General features: G+C 49.0%; 1 protein-coding gene across 2 annotated transcripts in view; it reads right to left on the bottom strand.

The window, feature by feature from the left end:
* Positions 1–25537, bottom strand: part of EFEMP2 (EGF containing fibulin extracellular matrix protein 2) — a 32546-nt gene extending 7009 nt beyond the window's left edge. The window contains exons 1-10 of one of the 2 annotated variants that reach the window (XM_058160336.1): positions 25402–25537; positions 15319–15404; positions 13905–13953; positions 11620–11856; positions 9153–9275; positions 8836–8952; positions 5865–5984; positions 4645–4764; positions 2540–2666; positions 1387–1582 (exon numbers count right to left, since the gene is read on the bottom strand). In XM_058160336.1, coding sequence (XP_058016319.1) covers positions 1387–1582; positions 2540–2666; positions 4645–4764; positions 5865–5984; positions 8836–8952; positions 9153–9275; positions 11620–11856; positions 13905–13953; positions 15319–15396 — 1167 coding nt within the window. In that variant the 5' untranslated portion in view covers positions 15397–15404; positions 25402–25537. Of the gene's footprint in view, positions 1–1386; positions 1599–2539; positions 2667–4644; positions 4765–5864; positions 5985–8835; positions 8953–9152; positions 9276–11619; positions 11857–13904; positions 13954–15318; positions 15405–25401 lie in introns of both variants that reach the window. The other variant, XM_058160337.1, reaches the window with a different exon arrangement.
* Between the last annotated feature and the right edge of the window lie 2163 nt (positions 25538–27700).

Below are 27700 nucleotides of genomic sequence, written 5' to 3'. Positions count from 1 at the left end.
CGGCCACGTTCTGGACCAGTTGGAGCTTCCGGGTACCCTTCAAGGGGTTCAACCTCTTAAGTCAGGGGTGTCACACTCAAGGAACCACGGGCCGAATCCGGCCTGGGGGTGCTTAGAACTGGCCAGTAGTGGGATTCAGCCGGTTCGGTCCGGTTTGGGCGAACCGATAGTTAAATGACTGGCTGGCCCTTCCTCTCCCCATCCCTTCCAGGAGTCCCCATGCACCCCATTTTGGCTCCCAAAAGTGTAGATCAGTGTAGGGAGGCCTCCTGGGCCCAAATAGGGGCACAGGCGAGGTGCGGTTAGGGTTTGATTCCTTGTGATTCGCGTAACAAGCTGAGGCGATGGATGGATTACACCTATCGATTACAAATTACAATTGTAATCCGTTGGTTAACGTGACTCGCTTAACAACCGGCGCAAAAGAGGTCATAAAGTCAAGCATAATTCACTGAACAAACTCCTTGCTTAGCAAGGGATGTTCTGGGTTCCAGTTATGGTCGTAAGTCAAGGACTACCTGTAATCCGAATGTTATTTTTCCCTAAGAATGCAAAAAAAAAAACAAAAAAAAAACCCAGGAATTTTGTAATGACCACCATTTGATTAAGAGCTGACTTTTCCACCCAAAACGACAAAAAAGAGGTACGAGAAGGCCGAACTGAGCAATGGACCACTTAATTAAAATTATTAATAATCCTAAAGCAAGAGTCTCCAAACGGGGTAAATTTAAGACTTGTGGACTTCCAACGCCCAGAATTCCCCTTGGCCAGGGGGAATTCTGGGAGTTGAAGTCCACAAGTCTTACAAAGCTGCTGTGTTTGGAGACCCCTGTCCTAAAGCATCAGCGTTAGAAAGCCAGGTACCCAGGGCTGGGCTGCTGGGGGTTCGCAAGAACCTCTAGCTAAGATTCTGTGCCGTTCGGAGAATCCCCAAATCCCACTCCTGGCTGGCCCTGTCCACCCTGCCCCACCCCGCCCCTCCTAGGAGTCCCCACGCGGCCCATTTTGGATGCAGGTAAGTGCAGGGTGCGCATGGAGGCTCGGGAGGGCGAAAAACGGGCCTACCAGAAGTTCGGGAAGGCTGGAAATGGGCCTGTTCCCAGCCTCCAGTGGGCCTCCAGAGCCTGGGAAGGCCATTTTCACCCTCCTGAAGACTCGGGGAAAGCCTCCGGAGCCCGGGGAGAGCAAAAACGCCCTCCCCCCCCCCCCCCCGGTGCAAGAGGCCGACTAGGCCACGCCCACCATAGCCACGCCCACTCAGCAACCGGGCAGAGAACCCCTTGCTAAAAGTTTTGAAGCTCACCCCTGCAGGTACCAGAGTAAACCTGCCGCCATCCTTACGGAGAAAAATGACTGCGATTGGCTGTCGCTAGGATACGGACTTACCCGGATGTAAAATTCTCCATCCTCGTTGCCTGAACGGATCTGGAAGGTGTTGTAGGCTCCTGGGTAGAAGGTGGTGGCTTGAATTTGGAAAATGTCCGAGGGCACCGGCCGATCCGCTAAGATGCTCATGTACCGGTAGATAACGGAGGAAGGCTTGTCGTGACACAGCGGGTTCGTGGTCGGGCACACACAGCGGCTGCAACAGGAACAAGCTGGTTGAAGGAGATAGGTGCAGCTGTGCTGGGAGCATTGCTTTGTCTCAGCTGGTTGCTAAACCAGGGCTTCTCGACCATGGCTGTCTTAAGATGAATGAACTTCAACTCCCAGAATTCCCCAGCCCGCATTCTTTAAGATGGATAAACTTCAACTCCCAGAATACCCCAGCCAGCATGTTTTAAGAGGGGTGGACCTCAATTCCCAGAATTCCCCAGAAAGCATGATTGAAATGGATAAACTTCAATTCCCAGAATTCCCCAGCCAGCATTCTTTAAGTTGGATAAACTTCAATTCCCAGAATTCCCCAGCCTGCTTGTTTTAAGATGGATAAACTTTGATTTCCATAATTTCCCAGCCTGCTTGTTTTAAGATGGGTGGACTTCAACTCCCAGGATTCCCCAGAAAGCATGATTGAAGATGGATAAACTTCCAATTCCCAGAATTCCCCAGCCAGCATTCTTTAAGTTAATTGGACTCAACTCCCAGAATTCTCCATCTAGCATGCTGACTGTGGAATTCTGGGAGTGGAAGTCCAGTTATCTTAAAAGTATGCTGGTGGGGGAATTGTGGGCATTGAAGTCCGTCCATCTTACAATGGTGGAGAATGAGACAGAATGGCTTAAACCAGCCCACACAATTTTATTCTAATCAAGATCTTTCATAGGAAAGATGGCAGATTATTATGGAAGCACCCGGTTTTCTGAACCTGGGTTTAGAACGCTGTGTGAACCCATTTTATGGGATGTAGGATTTCTTCTTCTTCTTCCTCATTCTGCAGGGTTAGTTAATCACTGAACGGCGCTTACAAATTGCTGCATGGGGTTGACTCCGGGTGGTATAAAGGAGCCTTTATTCCCCGGATGCAAGCCCAAGAAGGCCTGTTTATGATTCCTCTCTTCCTTTCCCTCTCAACCATCCTTCCACAGTCGCCACTCACTTCTCAGAGACATGGATGTAAGGCTCTTGGCAGAGTTTCTTCTCCACGCACCGATACCCTCCGTGATAGTTCACACAGTTCTGGGACTCCGTGCACTGGTTGGTGTCTAATTCGCATTCGTTAATGTCTGTGGGTGCCGGAGATGGGCAGACGAAGGAAAGAAGGAAGGGAAGGGAAGGGAAGGGAAGGGAAGGGAAGGGAAGGGAAGGGAAGGGAAGGAAGGTAGGTAGGTTAGAAGAAAAAGAGAGGGAAGAAGGGAGGGAGGATGAAGGAAGGAGAAGGAAGGAAGGAAAAGTAGAAATGGAGGGAGGATGAAGGAAGGAAGGAAGAAAGGAAGTTAGGAAAAGAGAAGAAAAAGGGAGAGAAGAAGGGAGGGAGGGAGGAGGAAGGAAGGAAGGAAGGAAGAAGGAAAAGAGAAGGAAAAAGGAAGGGAAGGAGGATGAAGAAAGGGAAGGGAAGAAAGGAAGGAAAAGAAGAAATGGAGGAAAGATGAAGGAAGGAAGGAAGGAAAGCAGAAGAAACAGAGGATGAAGGAGGAAGGAAGGAAAAAGGGGAGGAATGAAGGATGAAGAAATAGAGGGAAAGGAGAGAGGGAGGATGAAGAAACAGAGGGAAGGAAGGAAGGACAGGAATTGAAGAGAAGGAGGGAGGAAAGAAAGAGAGTAAGAATTGGGAAGGAAGGAAATCGAAAGAGAGGGAGGGAGGAAGCAAGGAGGGAAAAAGAATTGGAAGGAAGGAGAAAAGGAAAAAAGGAGGAAGGAAGGAATGAAGGAAAAGAAAGAGAAAAAAGGCCAAGGAAAGAGGAGGAAGAGAGAAAAAAAAGGAAGGAACGTTAAAAACCCAGCCTTAAAATGCTGCCAAAGTTATTTCGGCCCTGCCTTTGTTTGGCCTTTTCTCAATCAACATTCCCCAGTCGCCATTCTTGGATTTTCTGTGAGCTCCAATCCAGCTGAACGCTGATCCAGTCAGGACCACAAAGCTCGCTATACGTATGAGAAAGCGTTTTTATCTGGAGCGTAGAGCTTAAAAAAAAATATTGCAAAAAACCAAGTGGCGCCATTAAACATCCCAGATCCCAGCCAGGCTGGGCAGTTTCTCCAAACCAAAACGAGGGCTGAGTTTTGCTCAAAAGTGGGCGTTTCTCCGCCCCACTAAAAATTCCCTTTTCTCACTTTGGCACCCCAAACTGCCAGCAGCCCACCCCACCCCACCCCTTCCCCGACCCACGCTGAATCCCCTTTGAATTAATTTTTGCAAGCTTCAAGCACTCCTTGCCGAAAATGTAATGGTATAAATGTAATGTAAAGACGGCGAACCTATGGCACGCATGCCACAGGTTGCAAACATAACTGTATCAGTGGCCACACAAGCTTAGCTCCGGCCCCACCGGAAATCGGGAAGCGACTTTTCTGGCCTCCGGAGGGCCTCCAGGGTGGGGAAGGCTGTTTTCGCCCTCCCCAGACTCCTAGAAAGGCTCTGGAGGCTGGGACAGCAAAAAAACGAGCCTTCCGGTCCTACCGGAAGTTAGCAAACAGGCCGTTTCTGGCCTCCGGAAAGCCTCCGGAGGGCCTCCGGAGGGCCTCCGGGGTGAGGAAGGCTGTTTTCGCCCTCCCCAGACTCCTAGAAAGGCTCTGGAGGCCGGGGACAGCAAAAAAACGAGCCTTCCGGTCCCACCGGAAGTTAGCAAACAGGCCGTTTCTGGCCTCCGGAGGGCCTCCGGGGTGAGGAAGGCTGTTTTCGCCCTCCCCAGACTCCTAGAAAGGCTCTGGAGGCCGGGGACAGCAAAAAAACGAGCCTTCCGGTCCCACCGGAAGTTAGCAAACAGGCCGTTTCTGGCCTCCGGAGGGCCTCCGGGGTGAGGAAGGCTGTTTTCGCCCTCCCCAGACTCCTAGAAAGGCTCTGGAGGCCGGGGACAGCAAAAAAACGAGCCTTCCGGTCCCACCGGAAGTTAGCAAACAGGCCGTTTCTGGCCTCCGGAGGGCCTTGGAGGGCCTCCGGGGTGAGGAAGGCCGTTTTCGCCCTCTCCAGACTCCTAGAAAGGCTTTGGAGCCAGGTGAGAGAGAAAAAGAGGCCTACCAGGCCATCGGCAAAATCCCGCCGCTTACCTTGGCAAAGCCGGGTGTTCACGAGGTTGTAACCTTGAGGACAAACGCAGGAGAAGTGACCGGGTTCGTTCACACACTGGTATTGGCACAAGTAATTCGAATAGCTGCATTCGTCCACGTCTGAGCAAGAGAGGGGGGAAAAAAAAGCAGGATCGTTACAGGTCGTCCTCGAATTACGACCGCAACTGAGGAAAGAATTCCGGTTGTTAAGCAAAGCAAGGTTGTTCAGTGAGCCGCGCCCAATTTTACGAACTTCCTCCCCCCCCCACGGTTCTTAAGCGAATCACTGCAGTTAAGCGGTCGTTAAGCGAATCTGGCTCCTCCCACTGACTTTGCTTGTCGGAAGCCCCCCCCCCCCCCCCGGGAAGGTCACCAATGGAGATCACATGACCCCGGGATGCTGCAACCGTCACTAATACATGCCAGTTGCCAAGCAACCAAATTTTCATCGCGTGACCATGGGGATGCTACGACCGTCGTAAGTGCGAGGAATGGTTTTAAGTCCCTTTTGAGTGCCATTGTAACTTTAAATAAATGGTTGTAAATTGAGGACTACAAATCTTTCTTTCTTTCTTTCTTTCTTTCTTTCTTTCTTTCTTTCTTTCTTTCTTTCTTTCTTTCTTTCTTTCTCTTGATATCCTGCCTTTACTAGCGATTGTCGGATGCCAGAACTTCCACTGTGTGTAAAAAACATTGTAGACTCTCTGGCCTTGTCCTCAACTTACAAAGGTGACCATTCAAACTTACAACGGCATGGAAAAATTTCCATTTTTTTCACACTTACGACCGTCGCAGCATTCCCCCCATGGTCGCCTGTTCAAAATACAGTCGACCTTTTGACGAGCAACGGGGGGAGCCCGATTCGCTTAACAACCCTGCTGCTAACCCTGCTAACAGCTGCAACGATTCACTTAACAACGGTGGCAAGAAAGCTGGGAAAGGGGGGAAAAGCCCACTTAACAAATGTCTCACGTAGCGGCAGGAATTTTCAACGCAATTGTCCTTAATCAAGGGCATTAAATAATAATAATAATAAAAATAAAATATATTTGTAATAAATAATTCAAGGCGGGCGAATGAATTCATTTTTTCTTTCTTTCTTTCCTTCCTCCTGTTTTCCCCACAAAAGCCGCCGGCAAAGAGCAAAGGGGGCAAGGGGAGGAGCTTCCCACAAGGCGTGGGAAGGAGAAAGGGGTGGGGCTAAGATAGCCCCCGCCTACCTTTGCAGGTGTAGCCGTTGTGATCCAGCTCGTATCCTTGGTTGCAGCGGCAGATAAAAGTCCCGTAAGTGTTGAAACAGCGTTGCTTGCAAGGGGCTCCCATCTCGCACTCGTTCACATCTGGGAAGTTGCAAAAAAAAGTCAGGCTTTGCATCCCATAATACTTCACCCCGAGGGTGTTACATGCCGTTAAAATACCTTTTTTAAAAAAAAAAGATGATTTTATTGATTTTCTGTTGTTTATGTTTTGTTAGCGCTTGATAAACATCCGTGTGGTCTGGAGTTATTTAATTCGCTTAACAGGCATGATAACTGTAACCGAGTCGGAAGGGACCTTGGAGGTCATCTAGTCCAACCCCCTGCTCACGCGGGAGACCTACACTCGGATTTGAACCGCCGAACTGCCGACTTTCCTGATCGCCAAGCTCAGCGTCTTAGCCACTGAGCCACCTAGCCAGGCGTCTTAACAATATATGTATATATAATAGATATATAACAATAGATATAAACAATATCACAGGCATATAACAATAGAGTATTACATTCTTCATCTTTTTCCCAACCACTGGTAAAATAAAGTCCACGTTTGTTGTGTCTGCGCCCCCCCCGAGCCGGGCCCCCTGACAGAAAGTGACTTGGAAAGTGAGGGGGAAGGGCCATCAGGACTTACCTAGGGAGCACCGGCTTCCCTGGCTCAGCTCCAGGAGCCAGAGGCAGGCCAGGTGGAGGAGATAATGAGGCCTCCGTCCCCTGACTCTTCCCCCCCAGGCCACACCTCCAGACCCAGCTGATGGCAATCAGGCCTGGCTGGACCCTAGGTTTCGTAGGCAGGAGAGGCGGGAACAACAGAAGCAGGGGTGGGGCAGGCCTAGGAAGTGCTGAGTCACGGCACCACATCCCACAGGATATAAAAGCAGCAAGGGCTGCTATGCCTCTTCGTAGCAAGCAAATCAACTGCTTAAACTAGAACTGAAGTACTGTTTGTTCCTGGTTGACTCATCAAGAGAGATAACAGAGACACTTGGCAGACACTGGCTAGTTTGCTGCCAGAGCTGATAGTGCCAGCTAATTAAGTCATCGCTCGGACTGAGGCGAGGGGGGACAGAACAATGTTTGATAATATTCCGTGTCTTCTTTCCGTTTAATCTTCGGCGTACGTCTGTCCGTTGCTGCGCAATCCAGTATCTTCCTAATTATCTCTTCGTCTCACGGGGTTTCTTCAATTTTTTTCCAATATTGCGCAAATATAATCCTCGCTAAAAGACGTAAAACAGGAGGATCTCTGGCCTGCAGGGCCACCCCCTGCCTTTAAAACACACCCTGGGTCTTTTAAACCTGTCCAAGAGCCACTAAATAACAGATTAATACTGTTTTTCCCCCCCCCATTCTTGGCAACCTTAAAGATGCATGGACTTCAACTCACAGAATTCCCCAGCCTATACCTGAACTCCGCCGCCTTCGGCATGACCGGAGTTTCACTCATAGAATCATCTGTTACAACGTCCTTCCTGTCAAAGACTACTTCAACTTCAATCGCAACAATACATGAGCACACAATAGATTTAAGCTTAATGTGAACCGCTCCAATCTCGATTGCAGAAAATATGACTTCAGTAACAGAGTTTGTTAATGCCTGGAATGCACTACCAGACTCTGGGGTCTTTTCCCAAAAATCCCCAAAGCTTTAACCAAAAACTATCTACTGTTGACCTCACCCCATTCCTAAGAGGTCTGTAAGGGGCATGCATAAGAGCACCAGCCGTTCCTGTCCTAATGTTCCCTTTGATTGTATCCAATTCGTATAGTTATTTCATGCTTATACTTATATATATTGTTGTGTTTGACAAACAAAATAAAATAAAATAAAACAAAACAAACAAACAAACAAACAAACCTGGAAGAAGGATGGGATTCAGCCGGTTCGGGAAAACCGGACAATAATTTTAATCTGGTTCACTGAACCGGTTGTTGCAAGGATTGGTTGACCCCCACCCCTCCCCGGAGTCTCTACGCAGCCTGTTTTGGATGCCAGGTAAGTTCAGGCTCTGGGAGGGCGAAAAATGGGCCTACAGGAAGTTTTGGAAATCCGGAAACGGGCCCATTTCTCCCGGAGGCTCAAGGAAAGCCTCCGGGGTCTGGGAAGGGTGAAAATGCACCCCCTCCCATGGTGCAGGAGGCTGAGTAGGTCACGCCCACCATGGCCACGCCCATCCAGCAATCGGGTAGATAATTTCTGACTCCCACCGCTGACCCGGATGCAAAATGGCGAATTATGCGGTGGGCAGAGCTGAGGTGTGACATGTACCCAGCTGGTCCTGTAGGTAGCCAAAACTGCCTGCAATGCTGCCTTTTGGACCAGCCTGAACTTCTGGATACTCTTCAAGGGCAGCCCCAGGTAGACGATATTGCAGTAGTCTATCCAAGGGGTGCGGGGTGGGGGGAGATGAGCTTCCAATGTTACGATTTCGAATTCTATCGATCCGTCTCAAACCTGAATGCGAGTTTGAACAGAAATGGTTGCCTTCTGAACTATTCTGAGCAGGGCAGGTAGTCCTCGACGTACAGCCGTTGGTTTAGTGACCGTTCAAAGTTACGACGGCCCTCAGAAAGTGACTTAGGACCGGCGTTCACCCTCAAGAGCGTTGCTGCATATCCATGGGATCAAAATTCAGACGCTCGGCAACAGGTTCGCATTTATGACGGTTGCAGTGTCCCCAAAATGGGGCCGCGCGATCCCCGTTTTGCGACCTCCTGACAAGCAAAATCCACGGGGAGCACCAGATTCGCTTAACAGCGGCGTGACTGATTTAACGACCGCAGGGATTCGCTTTAACAACAGGGGCAAGAAAGCGCCTAACATGGAGCAAAACTCTCTCTTTTCAAACAGACATTTTGGCCTCGGTTGCGGTCATAAGTCGAGGACCACCTGTGTAGGATTTCTGTGGTGGGGTGGGGTGGATTTTTTTCTTACCCACACACGAGCGGTTGTTACTGGCGAGCTGAAATCCAGATTCGCACTGGCAGGTGAAAGATCCTGGGGAATTGACGCAACGGTGTTGACAATAGCGGTAACGACATTCGTCGATGTCTGTAGCGGAAAAGGCGGGGGGGGGGAGAAACGAGAAGGAATTTCTGAATTATAAAAAATATATCCACCCTGCTCTGTCTCTGGTGCATGGGCAGAGGGCTTTGCCTTCTTCTCTGAGAAACTGACTTGATCTATTTCAGATTTGGATTTGTTTTTTTTTACTGCTGAAAATACACGCGGGGCCAGCGCGACACACTTACCTACGCACTCTGTGCCGATCTTCCGGTAGCCCTCCGGGCACTGACAGTGGAAGCTACCGATGGTGTTGATACACTGCTGGCTGGGCTGGCAGTCGTGCAAATCATATTCACACTCATCCACGTCTACACGGGACACAAAAGGCAGAGCAAAAAATCAATTGAAAACATACTTGTTTATTCAAGCGGGACTGGCTTAATTTTTTAATATTCTAAATTTTTAAATTTTTTAAATTTTTTAAATTTTAACTGGTGTATTTTACTTATGGGTCAAATTTGACGGTTTTAATTTTTCGGCCATTTATAGAATACGTTATTTTAACTATGGTTTTAATTTGTATATTGTTCTGTTTTAATCTGGCTGAGTCCTTCGGGAGAAGGGCAGTATAAAAATCTAAATAATAAATAAAATAATAATAAAATAAATCCAAGATTGTGAGAAAGAAATGGGGGAGCCGCCGCCAACAGGGCGAAAAGGGAAAGGATGAGGAAGGGGGGGTGGAAATTTCCAGGAATCTAGTGGGAATTCTTCACTCCAACTGGGAAGAAGAAAATCGGGATTTTATTTCGAATGCGTCTTAAAAAATCCAGACTCTTTCTGTCCGGGAAAATAGAGGTAGTCCTCGACTTACAACCACTATTGAGCCCAACTTTTCCATCGTTAAGTGAGACAGGCCGTTAAGTGAGCTTTGCCCCATTTGACGGCCTTTCTTGCCTCCACTGTTAAGTGAGTCACTGCGGTCGCTAAGTTAGGAACCTGGTCGTTAAATCGTTTTCCCATTGACTTTGCTCATCAGAAGGTCGCAAAAGGGGACACTGCGACCGTCGTAAATATGAACCAGTTGTCAAGCATCCGAATGTAAACCACACGACCTTTGGGAATGGTCATCATCATCATCATCATCATCATCCTCTTTTAATGACCCCATAATCCCTTGAGGGGTGGAGTCCGGGCAAGTGAATGGAGCTGAGTTTTTACTGGCCAGATGCCTTTCCTGTTGCCAGGGCGGAGTTTTGTTCAGCTGATACATTCTCAGTGTGCCCAAAGAGAGAAATATCTGCCTCTACCTAGGATCAAACTCACAGTCTCCTGATTGTGAAGCAAGAGGTCCACCTCTAGGCCACCGCACCACTCCAGGCGGCAACGGTCATAAGCGTGAAAACAAACTATCCCTTTTTTCAGTGCTGTCGTAACTTCGAACGGTCACTAAATGAACTCTTGTAAGTCGAGGACTACCTGTACTGGTTGTAGAGTCTAATATTCAATTTATATTCACCGACAGCTGCATAGCAGGGTTTTCATTTACCATGTCGGATACACCTGAGCCTGTTGTGCCTCGCTCGCCCCTCTCTCCGCAGCCGGGCCCCTCTCATCTCCTGCCAGACACTGATAGTACAGAAGAATGTCCTGGCATGCCTCCAGCCCCCAGTCCTGGCACCATGCCCGGACAAACGGAGCAGCTGGGCCCCTCTCCCACAGCATGTGAGCCTGGGGAATGTGAAGCCAGTCGTGAGCTGGAATTGCCGACAGCTGGAGGCTGGAGGGACCCACGCTTCCGGAGAGTGGAGAGGCGACGTCAGCAAAAGGAAGGGAGGGGCAGGCCTGGATAAGTGCTGAGTCATGGAGCCACACCCCATGGCCTATATAAAGGATCTGCTTTCTGGCATTCTCTGAGTCAGGCAAAGTCTAATTTAGATTGCTGAAGTCACATCTTGGACTCCTGCCTGCCCTGAGAACTCTGACAGAACTTTGGCAAAGCTGCAGAGCCACCCTTGATACGGACTTCCCCGACCCGGCCGTCAGAGGAGGAGTGGGACACGACAGAGCCTTTTTAAGACTTCCAAATTGTGCGTTACATTCTTTCTTTCTGTTGTGGCCCGCCCGGCAGCCAGCAGAGCTGGCAGCAGATTCAGACAGTGAGGAGGTCGGGGAGGAACATGGGCCACTCCTGGGGGCTGGGGAAAGCTCGGGCGAGGGCTCTGCGTCGGAGGCAGAGAGGGAGTTTGACAGCAGCGAGGCAGAGGAACAGCTGGAGCCCGTTCCCGGTGTGTGCATGCGCAGAGCTGCCAGGAGTCAAGAACAACTCAGAAAGCAGGGTCGACTCAGGAGTAAAGCCACACCTTGGAGGTGATTGGCCCCTCCCATAGGAAATAAAAGAGGAGTGAACGGGGAGGGGGCTTTTGCAGGAAACGATTCGTTCCTTCTGTGATTCTGAGAGACTCTGTGCCAAGTTTGGCCTTGCCCTGCGTTTGGAAACTAGTTACCTGGCAGCTTTCCAAGTGAGATAAGGTCTGTGTTGATGAATATTCCTTTGAAAGACTGTTTGGACGGGCCTTGCTGACTGTGAATGGATGGAATTCACAGTCGTGTCAATAAAAGAGGTTTTGCCAAGACCAAGACTCTGCTTCCTGCTTTTTAAGAGAGCCTAGGTCAGAACACTCCCTTGGAATTCAGGCCCGGCTAACTCACCCGCGCACGATCCATAGTGGTCAGGCTCGTAGCCCTGGGAGCAAGTGTGAGGTCGGCCGGAGGGCTGGACTGGCGGGCGAGGTCTCGGCCTGGGGGGACTGTCAAGAGGGGCCCGTTCGGCATTCACGTCATTGATGACTGAGGCAGAACGGGGGAGACACAGGTATCCCCCATAATGGTTGATGCACTTCATCTCCCCTTTGCAGGCGTGGTGGATGGTCTCGCATTCGTTGATATCTAGAGAGGAAGAAACGGCGCTGAAGTTAAAAGCTAAAAAATAATAATAGTAATTGTCCATTTGCCGTGATTCCGCCTTGGGGTTTGGAATGCACTATTGCAGGCTGACTCCGCCCATTGCAGGCGGTTCGATCCTGACCGGCTCAAAGTTGAGACAGACTTCTGTCCTTCCGAGGTCGGTAAAATGAGGACCCAGATTGTTGGGGGGGCAAGATGCTGACTCTGTAAACCACACTGTGAAGTGGTATATAAGACTAGGTGGTATTGCTATCCTTCCTTCCTTGCTTGCAAAGCAAGCAAACTCCATCCATAGCCAGGAGTTTGATCCTGACCGACTCAAGGTTGACTCAATCTTCCATCCTTCCAAGGTCGGTAAAATGAGGACCCAGATTGTCGGGGGAAAGAGGCTAAATCTGTAAACCGCTCAGAGAGGGCTGCAAAGCACTGTGAAGCGGTATATAAGTAAGTGCTGTCGCTATCCTTCCTTCCTTCTGTCCTTCCTTCCTTCCTTCCTTCTCAGTGGTTAGAATGCAGCATTTCAGGCTAATTCTGTCAACTGCCAGGAGTTCAATCCTGACCGACTCAAGGTTAACCCAGCCTTCCGTCCTTCCGAGGTCGGTAAAATGAGGACCCAATCTCCAGGATACCAAAGGTAGGTTCACCTAACTGGCTAAACCTAGTTCCTGATTTCTAAGGTCACAAAATACCGTACACACACACACAACTAATCGAAGAGGGATTGCACATGCGAAACGGCCACAAAGCCAACTGACTTCAAAGCTTCTGGTCTAATCCTTTCTTAAAAACCTCCAGCGATGGAGAAACCCACAACTTCTGGCGGCAAGCAGTTCCACCGGTTAATTGTTCTCACTGTCGGGAAATTCCTCCTTCGTTCTAGGTCGCTGCTTTCCTTGATTAGTTTCCATCCGTTGTTCCTCGAGGCAGGCAGATTGGAAATTTTTGAAAAACCCACTCTTTTCCATTCTTTTTTTTTCCTCCCCCCCCCCCCCCATCCTGCAGTGGACTCTCAAGTCCTGTTCACACAACCACTTAATCCAATAACTGAAATGGGGAGGGGGGCAGTGGAACATAGACTGAACGCTGTTACAATGGATGGAATTAATGGATGGAAACTGATCAAGGAGAGATTCAAACTGGAAATAAGGAGGAATTTTCTGACAGTGAGAACTATCAACCGATGGAACAGAAGTTGCCTTCGGAAGTTGTGGGAACTTCATCCCTGGAAGCTTTCAAGGAGAGACTGGACAGCCATCGGTCAGAAATGGTGCAGGGCCTCCTTGTTGAGCAGAGGGTTTTATTTATTGAATTTCTATTATTTATTGAATTTCTAGACCGCCCTTCTCCCGAAGGACTCAGGGCGGTGTACAGCCAGACTAAAAACATACACAATATACAATATTAAAAAACTAAATTAAAACACTTATTACACAATTGGCCGAAAAATTAAAATAATTAAAATCTAAAAAACCCCAATTTAAAATATAAATAAAATTTAAAATTTAAAAGCTAAACAGTTTAAAAACGTTTAAGCTAGACCTACAAGGTCCCTTCCAACTCTGTTAATCTGAATCTATCTAAGATGAATCAAAGTTCTGGAGGGTAAAGCATACAATGAACGGTTGCAGGAACAGGGCCTGGCTGGTCTAGGGAAGAGAAGGACCAGGGGAGACATGACAGCATCTTCCAATATTTGAGGGGCTGCCCCAGAGAGGAGGAAGGGGCTCAAGCTATTCTCCAAGGCCAGGCAAGGAATTATGCATGGAAACTCATCAAGGAGAGATTCAACCTGGAGATAAAGAGGAATTTCCTGACAGTGAGAACAATCAACCCATGGAACAGAAGTTGCATTCAGAAGTTGTGGGAGCTTCATCATTGGAAGCTTTCAAGAAGAGACCGGGCTGCCCTCTGTCAGAAATGGTCTTCTGCTTGGGCGGAGGGTTGGACTAGATAACCCACAAGGTCCCTTCCAACTCTGTTCAGCTGTATCTGGTTTTTCACTGGTTGGGGGGGGCGGGCTGTGTTTTTACCTTTGCAGTGCTGAGTTTCGGCGTCCCACTGATAGCCGTCGGTGCATTCCTACGATGGGGAGAGATTGGAAAAGTTTGAAAGAAACTGGTCAGATTACCGGATCTAGGACTGGATTGCAGCCGTTTTTATCGCGCCGGGAAGGGGATCTTCTGGTTTCCGGCACAGGCATTCACACCGGCCAGTTGGTCTTCCAGTTTCTGGCATGCGAAGACCAGCTGGCTGGTGTGCATGCGCATGCTGGAAACCAGAAGACCAGCTGGCCGGTGTGCATGCGCGTGCTGGAAACCGGAAGACCAGCTGACCGGTGTGCATGTGCGTGCTGGAAACCGGAAGACTAGCTGACCGGTGTGCATGTGCGTGCTGGAAACCGGAAGACCAGCTGACTAGAGTGCATGTGCGTGCTGGAAACTGGAAGACCAGCTGACCGGTGTGCATGTGCGTGCTGGAAACCGGAAGACCAGCTGACTAGAGTGCATGTGCGTGCTGGAAACTGGAAGACCAGCTGACCGGTGTGCATGTGCGTGCTGGAAACCGGAAGACCAGCTGACTAGAGTGCATGCGCGTGCTGGAAACCGGAAGACCAGCTGACCGGTGTGCATGTGCATGCTGGAAACCGGAAGACTAGCTGACCGGTGTGCATGTGCGTGCTGGAAACCGGAAGACCAGCTGACTAGAGTGCATGCGCGTGCTGGAAACCGGAAGACCAGCTGACCGGTGTGCATGTGCGTGCTGGAAACTGGAAGACCAGCTGACCGGTGTGCATGTGCGTGCTGGAAACCGGAAGACCAGCTGACCGGTGTGCATGTGCGTGCTGGAAACCGGAAGACCAGCTGACCGGTGTGCATGTGCGTGCTGGAAACTGGAAGACCAGCTGACCGGTGTGCATGTGCGTGCTGGAAACTGGAAGACCAGCTGACCAGAGTGCATGTGCGTGCTGGAAACTGGAAGACCGGCTGGCTAGTGCACATGTGCGCGCCAGAAACCAGAAGATCATCTTCGCATGCATACTGGCCGGCTTTTCTTCCGTTTTCTGGCACACGAGCATGTACGCACACTTCCATTTCAAAAAGGTTCACCAACACTGACCTATCTTGTAATGTTATTACAGATCTATACGGCCCTCCTCCTGCCCTTTCCCTATCCTAACAACAACCCTGCAGGGTAGTTTAGGTTAAGAGAGAGAAAGAGAGAAATGCATAGACTGGTTTTCTCCAGAAAATCTGGGAAAAGGTTGAATCTAATTCCCCCAGTTTGAATCCAGCATTCCCACAATCACCCTGTTCTTGATATCCCCACTAAGGACGCAATTCCGGGCTCACGGCAGATCCTTTTTTTTTTTCCCTACAAAGTTTGTTTCTCTCCTCTTTTAGGAATTTAGGACCCCCCTGAGCGTCGATTCGGCCCCTTTATTACCGTGTAAGTATTGGGGTCTTCTTGGGCGAAGGCAGCTTTCAGCAGGGTGGCCAGGAAGATGCAGGAAACCAGCTTCATTTTCACACCTGGGAGAGGAAAAAACCGAGCAATTAAGATTTTCAAAATTCAAAATATTTGCAGCTTGCAGTCTGTCGAGAGTCTCACTCATCCAAGATCCTGGTTGTCCCAAAGGTGTGTTTTTTCCCAAGAAGCAACTGGACTTTCTTGTTTTTTCTTTTGAAGACGTTTCGCTTCTCATCCCAGAAGCTTCTTCAGCTCTGACTGGATGGTGGGGAATGGAAGGATTGATATTCCTTGCAGACAAAGCTGGTCATCTGCATCCTTTTAGAGGGTCGTTGAGGCCACTTGGAGGTTTGTCTGTGTCCTCAGGGTCTACCAGTAGTGCAAGTGTAAATCTGCAATTTTTTTTCCCCTCTGGAAATCCAGAGAAAAAATTGGGAGTGGGAGCAGGATTTCCAGGGGAAAAAAATTGCAGACTGCAGGAACCAAGCGGACGTTTTTGATTTCTTAAAAAAAAAAAGATTATTGCTTCACCGTTGTTATTGCCTCGTTTTCTTCTTTTTCTTTAACATACATAAGTGCTTGGTGAACAGTGCATTGTCTGGGTCAATTTATACACAATAAGGTAAAGGTAAAGGTTTCCCTAGCACATACGTGCTAGTCGTTGCCGACTCTAGGGGGCGGTGCTCATCTCCGTTTCAAAGCCGGAGAGCCAGCGCTGTCCGAAGTCGTCTCCGTGGTCATGTGGCCGGCATGACTCAACGCCAAAGGCGCACGGAACGCTCTTCCCTTCCCACCAAAGGTGGTCCCTATTTTTCTACTTGCATTTTTACGTGCTTTCGAAACTGCTAGGTTGGCAGAAGCTGGGACAAGGAACGGGAGCTCACCCCGTTACATGGCAGCACTAGGGATTCGAACCGCTGCCTGAGCCACCGCGTCCCCTTTTATACACAATACTAATAACAATTTTACATAATTTTACTACCGGTTCACCGTGCACCTTCTCACCAAAGATGGTCCCTATTTTTCTACTTGCATTTTTTACCTGCTTTCGAACTGCTAGGTTGGCAGAAGCTGGGACAAGTAATGGGAGCTCACCCCATAATGTGGCACGAGGGATTCGAATCGCCGAACTGCCGACCTTTCAATCGACAAGCTCAGCACCTTAGCCACGGAGCCACCACGTCCCTCACTGTTTAGATATACATAATAATAATCTTTCAACTTCTAACATTTATGTATGCATCGTAATTATGTTATTTTATGTAATAGTATACATAGTAATATTTTCTCAATTTTTCACTTTCTACCTCTTTTTTCTAACCCCTAATAAGACAATTCCCATAATGAGAGGTGTTATGTATTCTTGTATGTACCTTTAAATATTTGGGCGGGAAATCAGCACGTTGCTGATTGGACGAAGCCGCCAGTAGAACTGTATAAAAGGAGAGGTTTTTCCCCCAGCCTGTTGCTGGGTTCACCCTATATTAAAGAGCTGTTGTCACTACCCTGGTCTCCAGCCTCGTTACTTCCAGAACTTAACACTGGCGACGAAGGTGGGATCTCGAGGCTAAGGAGAACCAGAACCGAGCTGAAGCACGATAGACCCGAACCCAGCAAACACAGGGCAGAAAAGCGGAGATGGCCAGTTACACTCCGCCCGCACCGTTTGACCCGGCTAAAGAGAAATGGGGAACGTATATGACCCGTTTCGAAAGCTTTCTAGAAGCCAACGAACTGCAAGGAGTTCCAGATAACCGCAAAAGGGCTTATTTCTTAAGCCACTGTGGTCCTGAGGTCATTGATATCGCGGAAGCCCTGGCAGAGCCAACGCCGTTACAATCGGTGTCGTGGCCAACTCTACAGACTTTACTAAAAAACCACTTCGCACCAACGCCGTCCAAATACGTGCGGCGGTTTGAATTCGGAGGCGAAGGCAGATGGAGGCGAATCCGCCGGTGACTACATGGCGCCCTAAGAAGCGTCCAAGGACTGCGGATACCGCGACCTGGGCGAGGTGCTCCTCGAGCAACTCATCCGAGGGGTCAGAGACATCCGTTTGCGGCGGCTGCTAGCAAAGAGCAACCTAACGCTGGCCAGCGCTCTGGGCGAAGCCAGAGCACATGAAATGTCCACCCAAGCGGCGGAGACACTGCAAAAGCCTGTCCCACCAAAGGCGGCGAAGCCAACTCCAGTGCACCAGGAGGAGGTTCAGACCGAATCCGGCGGTGAAGATGAGGAAGGGTCTGCCGAACCGAGAAAGCGACAAAGGGGACCGAGGCGAATGCGGAAGCTGCGGTGGTCAACACCAGCGCCAACGCTGCAAGTTTAAGGGCCAGCGACATGTCGGCGGTGCGGAAGAAAGGGCACCTAGCTCAAGTTTGTCGAGCGCCCAACCTTCCGCCGAAAATTCAAATCGGCCAATCAGAGCTGAATCGGCAAGGCGACCGCGATTGGCTCAAACAAAAAGGCGGATTCAAACCAAACGACTGTGGTCATAGGCGCGCCTCGACCGAGTGGAGAAGATGATCTTCACCAAACCAAAGATAGAGGGAGTACGGTGCCGGCTCGAAGTAGACACGGGATCAGCGATCACCATCATGTCCTGGGACACTTTGGCGAAGTCACTGCCGTCAGTCGCGAAGCGCCACCTGCAAGCACAACGGCTACGAGTCCACGACTACCAAGGGAATCGCATCCCTGTTCGAGGGACCACCTCCGTCCGAGTCAAGTACGGACCACACAAGAAGACCCTGCCCATCACGATCGTCGAAGGGACCCTGCCCAGTCTGTTGGGACTAGACTGGTTTCGTGCCCTGGGCATGGGAGTGACTGGCATCTACAGAAGTGACTGTAACCTGAAAGACATTCTCTTTAACGAGTTCGAAGATGTCTTCAAGGACTGCCTGGGCAAGTACAAGGGGACCCCTATTTCCTTCAACTTAGACCCCCAGGTAGCTCCCATTAGGCTTAAGGCGAGGAGAGTCCCTTTTGCCCTAAAACCAAAAATTGACAAGGAGCTAGATAAGCTCATAAATCAGGGGATTTTGGTGCCAGTCGATCACGCAAAGTGGGAGACGCCAATCGTCACCCCAATAAAACCAGACGGGTCAATTAGAATTTGCGCTGACTACAAGGCGACGCTTAACAAAGCCTTACAGAAAAGCGCTTACCCGGTTCCCGTGGTGCAACACTTGCTGCACTCTTTGGGGCGAGGGCAAGTCTTTGCAAAGTTAGACTTGGCCCAAGCCTACCAACAACTGCCCGTAGGCGCCCGCTGGCGAAGCCCAAACGATTGTAACGCACAGGGGGGCCTTCAAGTGCACCCGATTGCAATTTGGGGTGAGTGTGGCACCAGGGCTGTTCCAAAACCTAATGGAACGACTTCTGCAAGGGCTCCCAGGGGTAGTTCCCTACTTCGATGATGTCCTGATTTCAGGGGAAAATGTAGAGGAATTGGGGGAGCGTTTGAGAAAGGTTCTGGGCATTTTCCGAACAGCCGGATTAAAAGTCAAGGTAAACAAATGCCAGATAGGGGTCGAATCCGTCAAATTCTTGGGCTACCGGATAGACAAGAAAGGAATTCACCCCACTGAGAGCAAGGTCAAGGCAATTAGAAAGGCTCCAGCGCCCAAAAACAAAGCAGAGCTACAGGCATTCCTGGGGCTAGTGAATTTTTACGCGGTTTTTTTAAAAAACAAAGCGACCGTTGCTGAACCGCTGCATAGGCTTTTAGGAAAAAATACTGTTTGGTCTTGGGGAAAGTCGGAAAATAGGGCTTTCGAAGCAGTAAAAAACCTGCTCTCAAGTGACAGCCTGCTCATCCAATATCATAACACTTTGCCTCTAGTGCTGGTTTGCGATGCCTCCCCTTACGGGGTGGGGGCTGTACTCAGCCATAGACTTCCAAACGGCACAGAAGCCCCTATAGCTTTTTACTCTAGAACGATGTCCTCCCCAGAGAGGAACTACAGCCAATTAGATAAAGAAGCACTAGCCATTGTGTCAGGGGTGAAAAAATTCCACGAATATGTTTTTGGGCGGGATTTTGAAATCGTGACTGACCACAGACCACTACTAGGGATACTGGCTGGCGACCGCCCAACGCCTGTGGCACTTTCGCCACGCTTGACCCGATGGACTATTTTCTTAGCCGCTTATTCGTACAAGCTGCAGCATCGACCAGGAAAAGAAGTGGGGCATGCAGACGCGTTAAGCAGATGCCCACTACCAGGGGCCATCGAAGACCCTACGCCGGGGACGCCCATCCTGCTTATTGACTCTTTGGACTCTGGCCCAGTCACATCTAAGGAAGTGGCTCGGGCATCATACTGGGACATTATGTTAAGGACTGTACTCGGTTGGGTACAAAGAGGGTGGCCCGCTGCGCCGGCAGCTTTAAGGAATTTGTTAAAAAGCGGATGAGCTCTCGGCTCAAGGGGGGTGCCTGTTATGGGGTGATCGTGTGGTAATCCCCGATAAACTAAGGGGAAAGGTACTGGACCTCCTCCACGAGGGCCACCCAGGGATCGTCCGGATGAAGGGGCTAGCGAGAAGCTATGTGTGGTGGCCACTCATGGACTCAGAGATTGCTGAGAGGGTGGGGAAATGCCAGGCTTGCCAAGAGTCCAGACCCCTACCCCCAACAGCCCCAGTCAGGGAATGGGAAAAACCCCAAGGGCCCTGGTCAAGAATCCACATTGATTTTGCTGGCCCTTTCCATGGCCAAACTTTCCTAGTGGTTGTGCATTCTCTAAATGGTTGGAGATCATCCCCATGAAATCCACTACGGCCGAGGCAGTAATCGCAGCCCTACGCCACTTATTCGCAACCCACGGGTTGCCTGACACTCTGGTGTCCGACAACGGGCCGCAATTCACGGCAGCCCAGTTCGAAGAATACTTGGCAGAGGAGGGCATCCGACATGCCCTCTCTGCGCCTTTCCACCCTGCGTCGAATGGCCTTGCAGAGCGTTCCGTCCGGGCGCTAAGGAGGCGTGTCAGGCTCAAGCCAGGTGACTGGCAAACAAAGATAGACTTCTTTCTGGCCGTTCAGCACAGAACCCCAAGCACTGCTACAGGCAGAAGCCCAGCCGAATTATTGATGGGACGGAAACTCCGGTGCCCACTTGACCGTTTGAATCCCATTACACCAGAGGGTTACAAGGAAATAGACAAAACAAGGGAATTGGGCATAGGCGACCGAGTGTGGGCCCGCAACTATGGGGCGGCCCAAGTTGGCTCGCAGGGCAAATAATAAAAGCAACCGGCCCAAAGTCATACTTGGTGAATTACAAGACAACCGAGTATGGAGGCGCCACATAGATCAGATAAGGAGACGAATAACTGAACAAACTAAGCCACAGGAAACAAATTATGACCCTCCTTATTTGAACCCACAGCTGACCATGACCGGGAGGCGCAAGACTTAGCTGAGGTCCCGGAGGTCCAGCGACGCCATCAGGTTCGAGGGAAACGACAGGAAAATTACAAAAGTAATCCAGGGCGGATGGCCAAGAAAAGGAATCTGCAATAATCCAGGGCCCGATGGCCTAGAGAAAGAGCTGGGAGGAGAAAACAGACCCTCCGAACAGCTCAAAACACCACCCAGAACTGAACCGCGCAGGTCTGAAAGAACTAGGAGACGCCCAGGTTATTTGCGTGACTACGTCGAAAAATAACATGTAAATAAAATGCAAATAGAGGCAAAGTGTTTTCTGGGAGGGGAGGAGTGTTATGTATTCTTGTATGTACCTTTAAATATTTGGGCGGGAAATCAGCACGTTGCTGATTGGACGAAGCCGCCAGTAGAACTGTATAAAAGGAGAGGTTTTTCCCCCAGCCTGTTGCTGGGTTCACCCTATATTAAAGAGCTGTTGTCACTACCCTGGTCTCCAGCCTCGTTACTTCCAGAACTTAACAAGAGGTATTATGTATCTGTCCGTCATCATCCCATTTTTGATCACACGCCCCCTCCACAAAGGTCGTTAAGTGTGAACAGCGGCCGTAAGTCACTTTTTTTCAGTGCCGTTGTAAGTTCGAGCGGCCACTGAATGAACCATTCTAAATCAAGGACCGCCTGCAGCAGGATTAACATACCAGGCTGAGCAAAATCTTATCCGATCTCAAACTCGCTCCGTTGTTGTTGTTGTTTTCGTTTTTGGACAGCATGCAAAAGTTTCAAGAAAGGAATAAAAAAAAAACAACCCAATTTGGCTTTACCCAAAGAGATAATGGCGGGACACCTTCCTCCAAAACGCTGGGATTGAATTAGTTTTAGATCAGTTTTCTGCGCCCGGATGAATCTGAGGACGTTGATTGCAAGAAAACACGGACGAAGGCGTGTGTGTGTATTTTACACAAGAGAGCTACTGTCTCCCAGGAAGGCTAAATACAGCCTTTTTGTCAGACAAAGGTACACAATATATGTTAAAGTCAACCTGCCACTTAAAAAGTTTATCCAAGGTTGTATTTATTTATTTTTATTTTTTTTAAAAAAACCTGCCATCCAATCCCTCCTGACTCAAAGCGGCTGGCAATGCCAAAGGTGAAGCTAGGCAGGCGATCCTTGAGTTATGATGATTCATTTAGCGGCCGTTCAAAGGTGCAACAGCACCGAAAAGGCAAGAGGGTTACGACCGGTCCTCATACTTACAACCGGGGTAGGCTGCTGGGGGTTCACGAGAAATTCTAGCTAATATTCTACGCAGTTTGGAGAACCCCCGAATCCCAGTCCTGGCTGGCTCCACCTATCCCGCCGCTCCCTTCCCAGGAACCTATTGGAAGTTCGGGAAGGCTGGAAATGGGCCTGTTTCTGGCCTCTGGAGGGCTTCCAGAGCCTAGGGAGACCGTTTTCGCCCTCCCAGAGGCTCAAAGAAAGCCTCCAGACCCCGGGGAGGGCAAAAACACCCACCCGGAAACTGGGCAGAGAACCCCTTGCTAAAATTTTTGAAGCCCAGTCCTGCTTACAACCCTCGCCGCGTCCCCATGATCACGGGGATCGCCACGGGCGATCTTCCCATCCAGCTTCCGACCAGCGAGGTCAATGACATTGTGCATTGTGTGACTCACATTTGCAGGGATTGTTGGCCTGACAACCACGACAAAAAAAAGTTATTAACATCGGCCGTTGAGTCTAGCAGAAATATTGGTCATCGGATTGGCTCGATTGTCGTAAGTCAGGTGACAACCTGCAGAAATAGATATAGCCTATCAGGCTAATGCAAGGGTCTCCAACCTTGGCAACTTTAAGCCTGGTGGACTTCAACTCCCAGAATTCCCCAGCTTTGCTTTGCTGGCTGGGGAATTCTGGGAGTTGAAGTCCACCAGGCTTAAAGTTGCCAAGGTTAGAGACCCCTGGGCTAATGGTTTATTGACTTTGGCTTGCCGGAAGGTCGCAAAACAGGGATCATGCGACCTCGGGACACGGCGACCATCAGAACTGTGAGTCAGTTGCCAAACATCTAGATTTTGACTGCAAGACCATGGTCGTAACTATGAAAAACGGTCCTAAGTTACTTTTTTCAGGGTTGTTGTAATTTGGGAAGGGTCACTAAATGAACGGTTGTAAGTCAAGGACTACGTATATGTATTAAATTCCTATGATGCCTTTCTCAACCAGGCATTTCCCGGCGGCTTTTAAATATATTTTCTTTTAAACAGCTAATTATGGCTATCCAGTTACGTAATCTACTCTAGCCTTTTTCATTGCTGATTTGAATTTGCTCGATTTTAGGACCTTCCTGGCCACTGTTGTTAAGTGAACCACCGCAGTCGTTACGTTAGTTAAGCGAATATGGGCTCTCCCATTGATTTTGCTTTTCAGAAGTGGCAAAAGGGCCCACAGACACTGCGACTGTTATAAATATGAATCAGTCGCCAGGCGGCTGAATTTTGATCGTGTGAATGCAGGAATGCTGCAACGGCCGTTAAGTGTGAAAAGCAGTCATAAGTAACATTCTTCAGTGTCATCATAATTTTGAACGATCACTAAATGAACGATCGTGAGGTATCGCTCTCTCTCTATATATATATATCTCAGGGTTGAAATCTACTTACCTTCCTTACCAGCTTGGAAGTGCACCTGCCCCGTGCGTGCAAACCTTCTGCACATGTGCAAAATCTTCTGCACATGCGCAGAAGGTAAAAAAGGAAGTAATGACACCTGGGCAGGTGGGCGGAGCTTTGCTTCGCCATCGCTACCAGATTGCCGAACTACCGGCAACGATCGCTACCAAATCGCACGATCTGGTCCGATCCGGGAGCATTTCACCCCTGCTCTCTCTCTCTCTCTCCCTCCCTCTCTCTCTCTCTCTCTCTCATATGTATGTATGTATATGTATATATGTATATATATATATATATATATATATATATATATATATATATATATATATATATATATGTATGTAGGTCTTTGGTTATTCGGATTTTCTCCTGCGGGAGAAAACCCATATAACCAAAGACCTACATACAAACACCCGCGAAAACCTCAGAAAACACACACACATATATAGATAGATAGATAGATAGATAGATAGGTGTTCCTCGCGAAAACCTCAGAAAACAAATATATATATATACATACATACATACATACATACATACATACACACACACCATATATTTTAACAGTAACAGAGTTGGAAGGGACCTTGGAGGTCATCTAGTCCAACCCACTGCTCACACAGTAGACCTGTATTTGGGATTCGAACCGCTGACCTTTCTGATCTACGAGCTCAGTGTCTTAATCACTGAGCCACCTAGTCATTGTATACTGTGTATATATATATAAAGGTAAAGGTTCCCCTCGCATATATGTGCTAGTCGTTCCCGACTCTAGGGGGCGGTGCTCATCTCCGTTTCAAAGCCGAAGAGCCAGCACTGTCCGAAGACGTCTCGGTGGTCATGTGACCGCCATGACTCAACACCAAAGGCGCACGGAACGCTCTTCCCTTCCCACCAAAGGTGGTCCCTATTTTTTCTACTTGCATTTTTTTTACATGCTTTCGAACTGCTAGGTTGGCAGAAGCTGGGACAAGTCACGGGAGCTTACCCCATTACACGGCAGCACTAGGGATTCGAACCGCTGAGCTGCCGACCTTTCGATCGACAAGCTCAGCATCTTAGCCACTGAGCCACCGCGTCCCCATGTGCACACATATATATATACACACACACACACACACATACACACATATTTTATATTTATATTTTGTATGCATGATTCAAAGCTTCTACAATCTGAAAAGGGTCCTTGAAGTGCAAATCAGGTGAATTAAAACAGTTTTGCCCGGGACATAAACCCACAGCGACATGGATACAGCTACTCATTTCAAGCGCAGAATAAACTTTTGATAACCGTCAAATTATTCTAGGTTTTGAACCAACATGCCGGCGAGAAAGAAAAGACGGCCTGGAGCAAAATCAGAACGAGCATCCATTTCAGATTTATAAACATTTGCTTGCAACGACGCGCAATGCCAGTTTGCTGGCGGGGTTTTAGAGGCTCTGGGGGGGGCCCCACCCAGCACCCCAAGGAGACTCTCGTATGACTATCTACAAATGCTCCCCCCCCCAACCCCCCCCCCAATCAAACTTAAAGAGAGCCTTGGTGGGATAACCAGGCCAGTTTTGCGTTTCCCCAAAACTCAGCTGGAGCATTCGGGCAGCAGAACAAATCTAGATTGGCAAAGATTGTGGCTTAGAAGGGCTTAGAAAGGCACCGGAAATAAATTTATTCACTCTCTCTGGTGCAAAAAAACCACAAAAAACCCCAAACCCCGAATTGAGCAGGGGCACCCCTAGATTTTTTTTTTCCTTTGGGGCCTTGGACCCCCATGGATGGAGTGGAGCCCCTTTGGGGCGACGTTGCGCCGCTTATGAAAAAAAAATGCACCCCTTTTCGTGCCACTTACTCCCGACTTCCCTTCCTTCCTTCCTCCCCTTTCCAACTCGTGCTACTACTACTCCCAGGCCTGCCCTGTTCCTCTATCCCCCCCTCATCCCCCTTTTCCCAGCCCCACCCCAGCCCCACCCCAGAAAGCAACCTCCCATCACTCACTCCTTGACAAGCGCTTGGCAAGGCCTCCGGCACCCCTTCTTCACGTCTCTCCCGGCGAACACCCCCCAATTCTGGCCGGGCTGCGGAGCAAGAGAGAGAGAAATGACAGGCGGGTGGTGCCCTGGGAGAATGCGCTGGCTGGTTCCCCCCCCCCCTCACACACACACACACTCAGCCCCCCACCCTGAATTCTTGGCCCCGAGACAAGCAGATGTTGTCAAAGGCTCGGAGCCAACATCTGTTTTCACTTAGCTTGCAGTAAACACCCTTTCGGGACCAGCCAGCTGTTTGCATCCGTTAAGCGGGCTCGGCCTCTCCAAACCAGTTTTGTCCCTTTCTATTTGTTGCACCCCAATATTTGTTGAGCCCCCCTCTGGGAGGGGAAGACACACACACACACACTCTCCTTGCAGGGTGGCATTAGAGAATCGGGATGACGAGGTTGTCGTCGCTGAAAGCGATTTAACAGAATAACAAGTTGGTAGAAGCGATATACTATAAACAAACAGCAAAAGTAATCCTAGATGGAGAATTGACACAGTCAATTGAAATAAAAAAAAAAAAAGGAACAAGACAAGGTTGCCCACCGTCACCTCTGCTGTTTGTATCAACCATTAGAAGTGTTAAAGAGAAATATTAGAGAAGAAGAAGAAGAGATAAAAGGCATGGGAATCCCAAGGGAAGAATATAGATTGCAAGCATTTGCGGATGAACTGGTTCTTATTCTTGAAGGCCCGTTAGAATCAACGTTCCATATCGATAAATAAGATCGGAGAATATGGAAAAGTAGCAGGATTAAAAAGAAATAAAGATAAAAGGAAGATCTTGACAAGAGCTGGAAAGGGACCTTGGAGGTCTTCTAGTCCAACCCCCTGCTCAAGCAGGAGACCTATACCTATATAAGCAGGAGAACCTGCAGGAGGGCCGCGGTGTGGCTCAGGCTGTAAGAAGCCTGTTATTAAAACACAGCAGCCTGCAATTACTGCAGGTTCTAGTCCCACCAGGTCCAAGGTTGACTCAGCCTTCCATCCTTTATAAGGTAGGTAAAATGAGGACCCAGATTGTTGGGGGGGGGCAATAAGTTGACTTTGTAAAACTACAAATAGAATGAGACTATTGCCTTACACACTGTAAGCCGCCCTGAGTCTTTGGAGAAGGGCGGGATATAAATGTAAATAAATAAATAAAAAAAAGCAGGAGACCCTATATACCATTTCAGACAAAAGGCCGTCCAGTCTCTTCTTAAAAGCCTCCGGCGATGGAGCACCCACAACTTCCGGAGGCAAGCGGTTCTGTCGAGTAATTCTTCTCACTGTTAGGAAGTTTCTCCTGAATTCCAGGTTGCTTCTCTCCTTGATTAGTTTCCATCCGTTGCTTCTTGTCCTGCCTTTCGGGTGGTTTTGGAGAATCGGTTGACCCCCCACCCCCTCTTCTTTGGGGCAGCCCCTCAAATGTTGGAAGATTGCTATTGCACCACATCTAAGCCTTCTCTTCATTAGGCACGGAGCCTACCCGCAATTTCAGAGTAGAGTTGGAAGGGACCTCGGAGGTCTTCTAGTCCAACCCGCTGCTCAGGCAGAAGACCCTCTATTCCATTTCAGACCAATGGCTGTCCAGTCTCTTCTTAAAAGACCTCCAGTGTTGTATCACCAACAACTTCTGGTGGCAAATTGCTTAGAGAGGGCAGTAAAACACTGTGAAGCGGTATGGAAGTCTAAGTGCTACTGCCCTTCCTTCCTTCCTTCCTTTCCTTCTTTTTTTTCTATCTCTCTTTCCTTCCTTCCTTCCTTCCTTCCTTCCTTCCTTTCCTTCTCTTTTTTCCTTCCTTCCTTCCTTCCCTTCTTTCTTTTTCTCTCTCTTTCCTTCCTTCCTTCCTTCCTTTCTTCCTTTCTTTCCTTCTTTTTTCTCTTTCCTTCCTTCCTTCCTTTCTTTTTCTCTCTTTCCTTCCTTCCTTTCCTTCTCTTTTTTCCTTCCTTCCTTCCTTCCTTTTTCTCTTTCCTTCCTTCCTTCCTTTCCTTCTTTCTTTTTCTTTCCTTCCTTCCTTCCTTCCTTTTCTCTTCCTTCCTTCCTTCCTTCTCTTTCTTCCTTCTCTCTTCCTTCCTTCCTTTTCTCTCTCCTTCTTTCCTTCCTTCTGTCTTTTTTCTTTCCTTCCTTCCTTCCTTTTCTTTTCTCTTCTCTCCTTCCTTCCTTCCTTTCTTCTTTCTCTTTCTCTTTCTTTCCTTTTCTTTCTTTTCTCTCTCCTTTCTTCCTTCTCTCTTTCTTTTCTCTCTTTCCTTCCTTCCTTCCTTCTCTTTCTTTC

The sequence above is a fragment of the Ahaetulla prasina genome, chromosome 17 (genome assembly GCF_028640845.1).
Source record: "Ahaetulla prasina isolate Xishuangbanna chromosome 17, ASM2864084v1, whole genome shotgun sequence".
NCBI lineage: Eukaryota > Metazoa > Chordata > Lepidosauria > Squamata > Colubridae > Ahaetulla > Ahaetulla prasina.
This window is presented reverse-complemented; position numbering and strand designations above follow the sequence as displayed.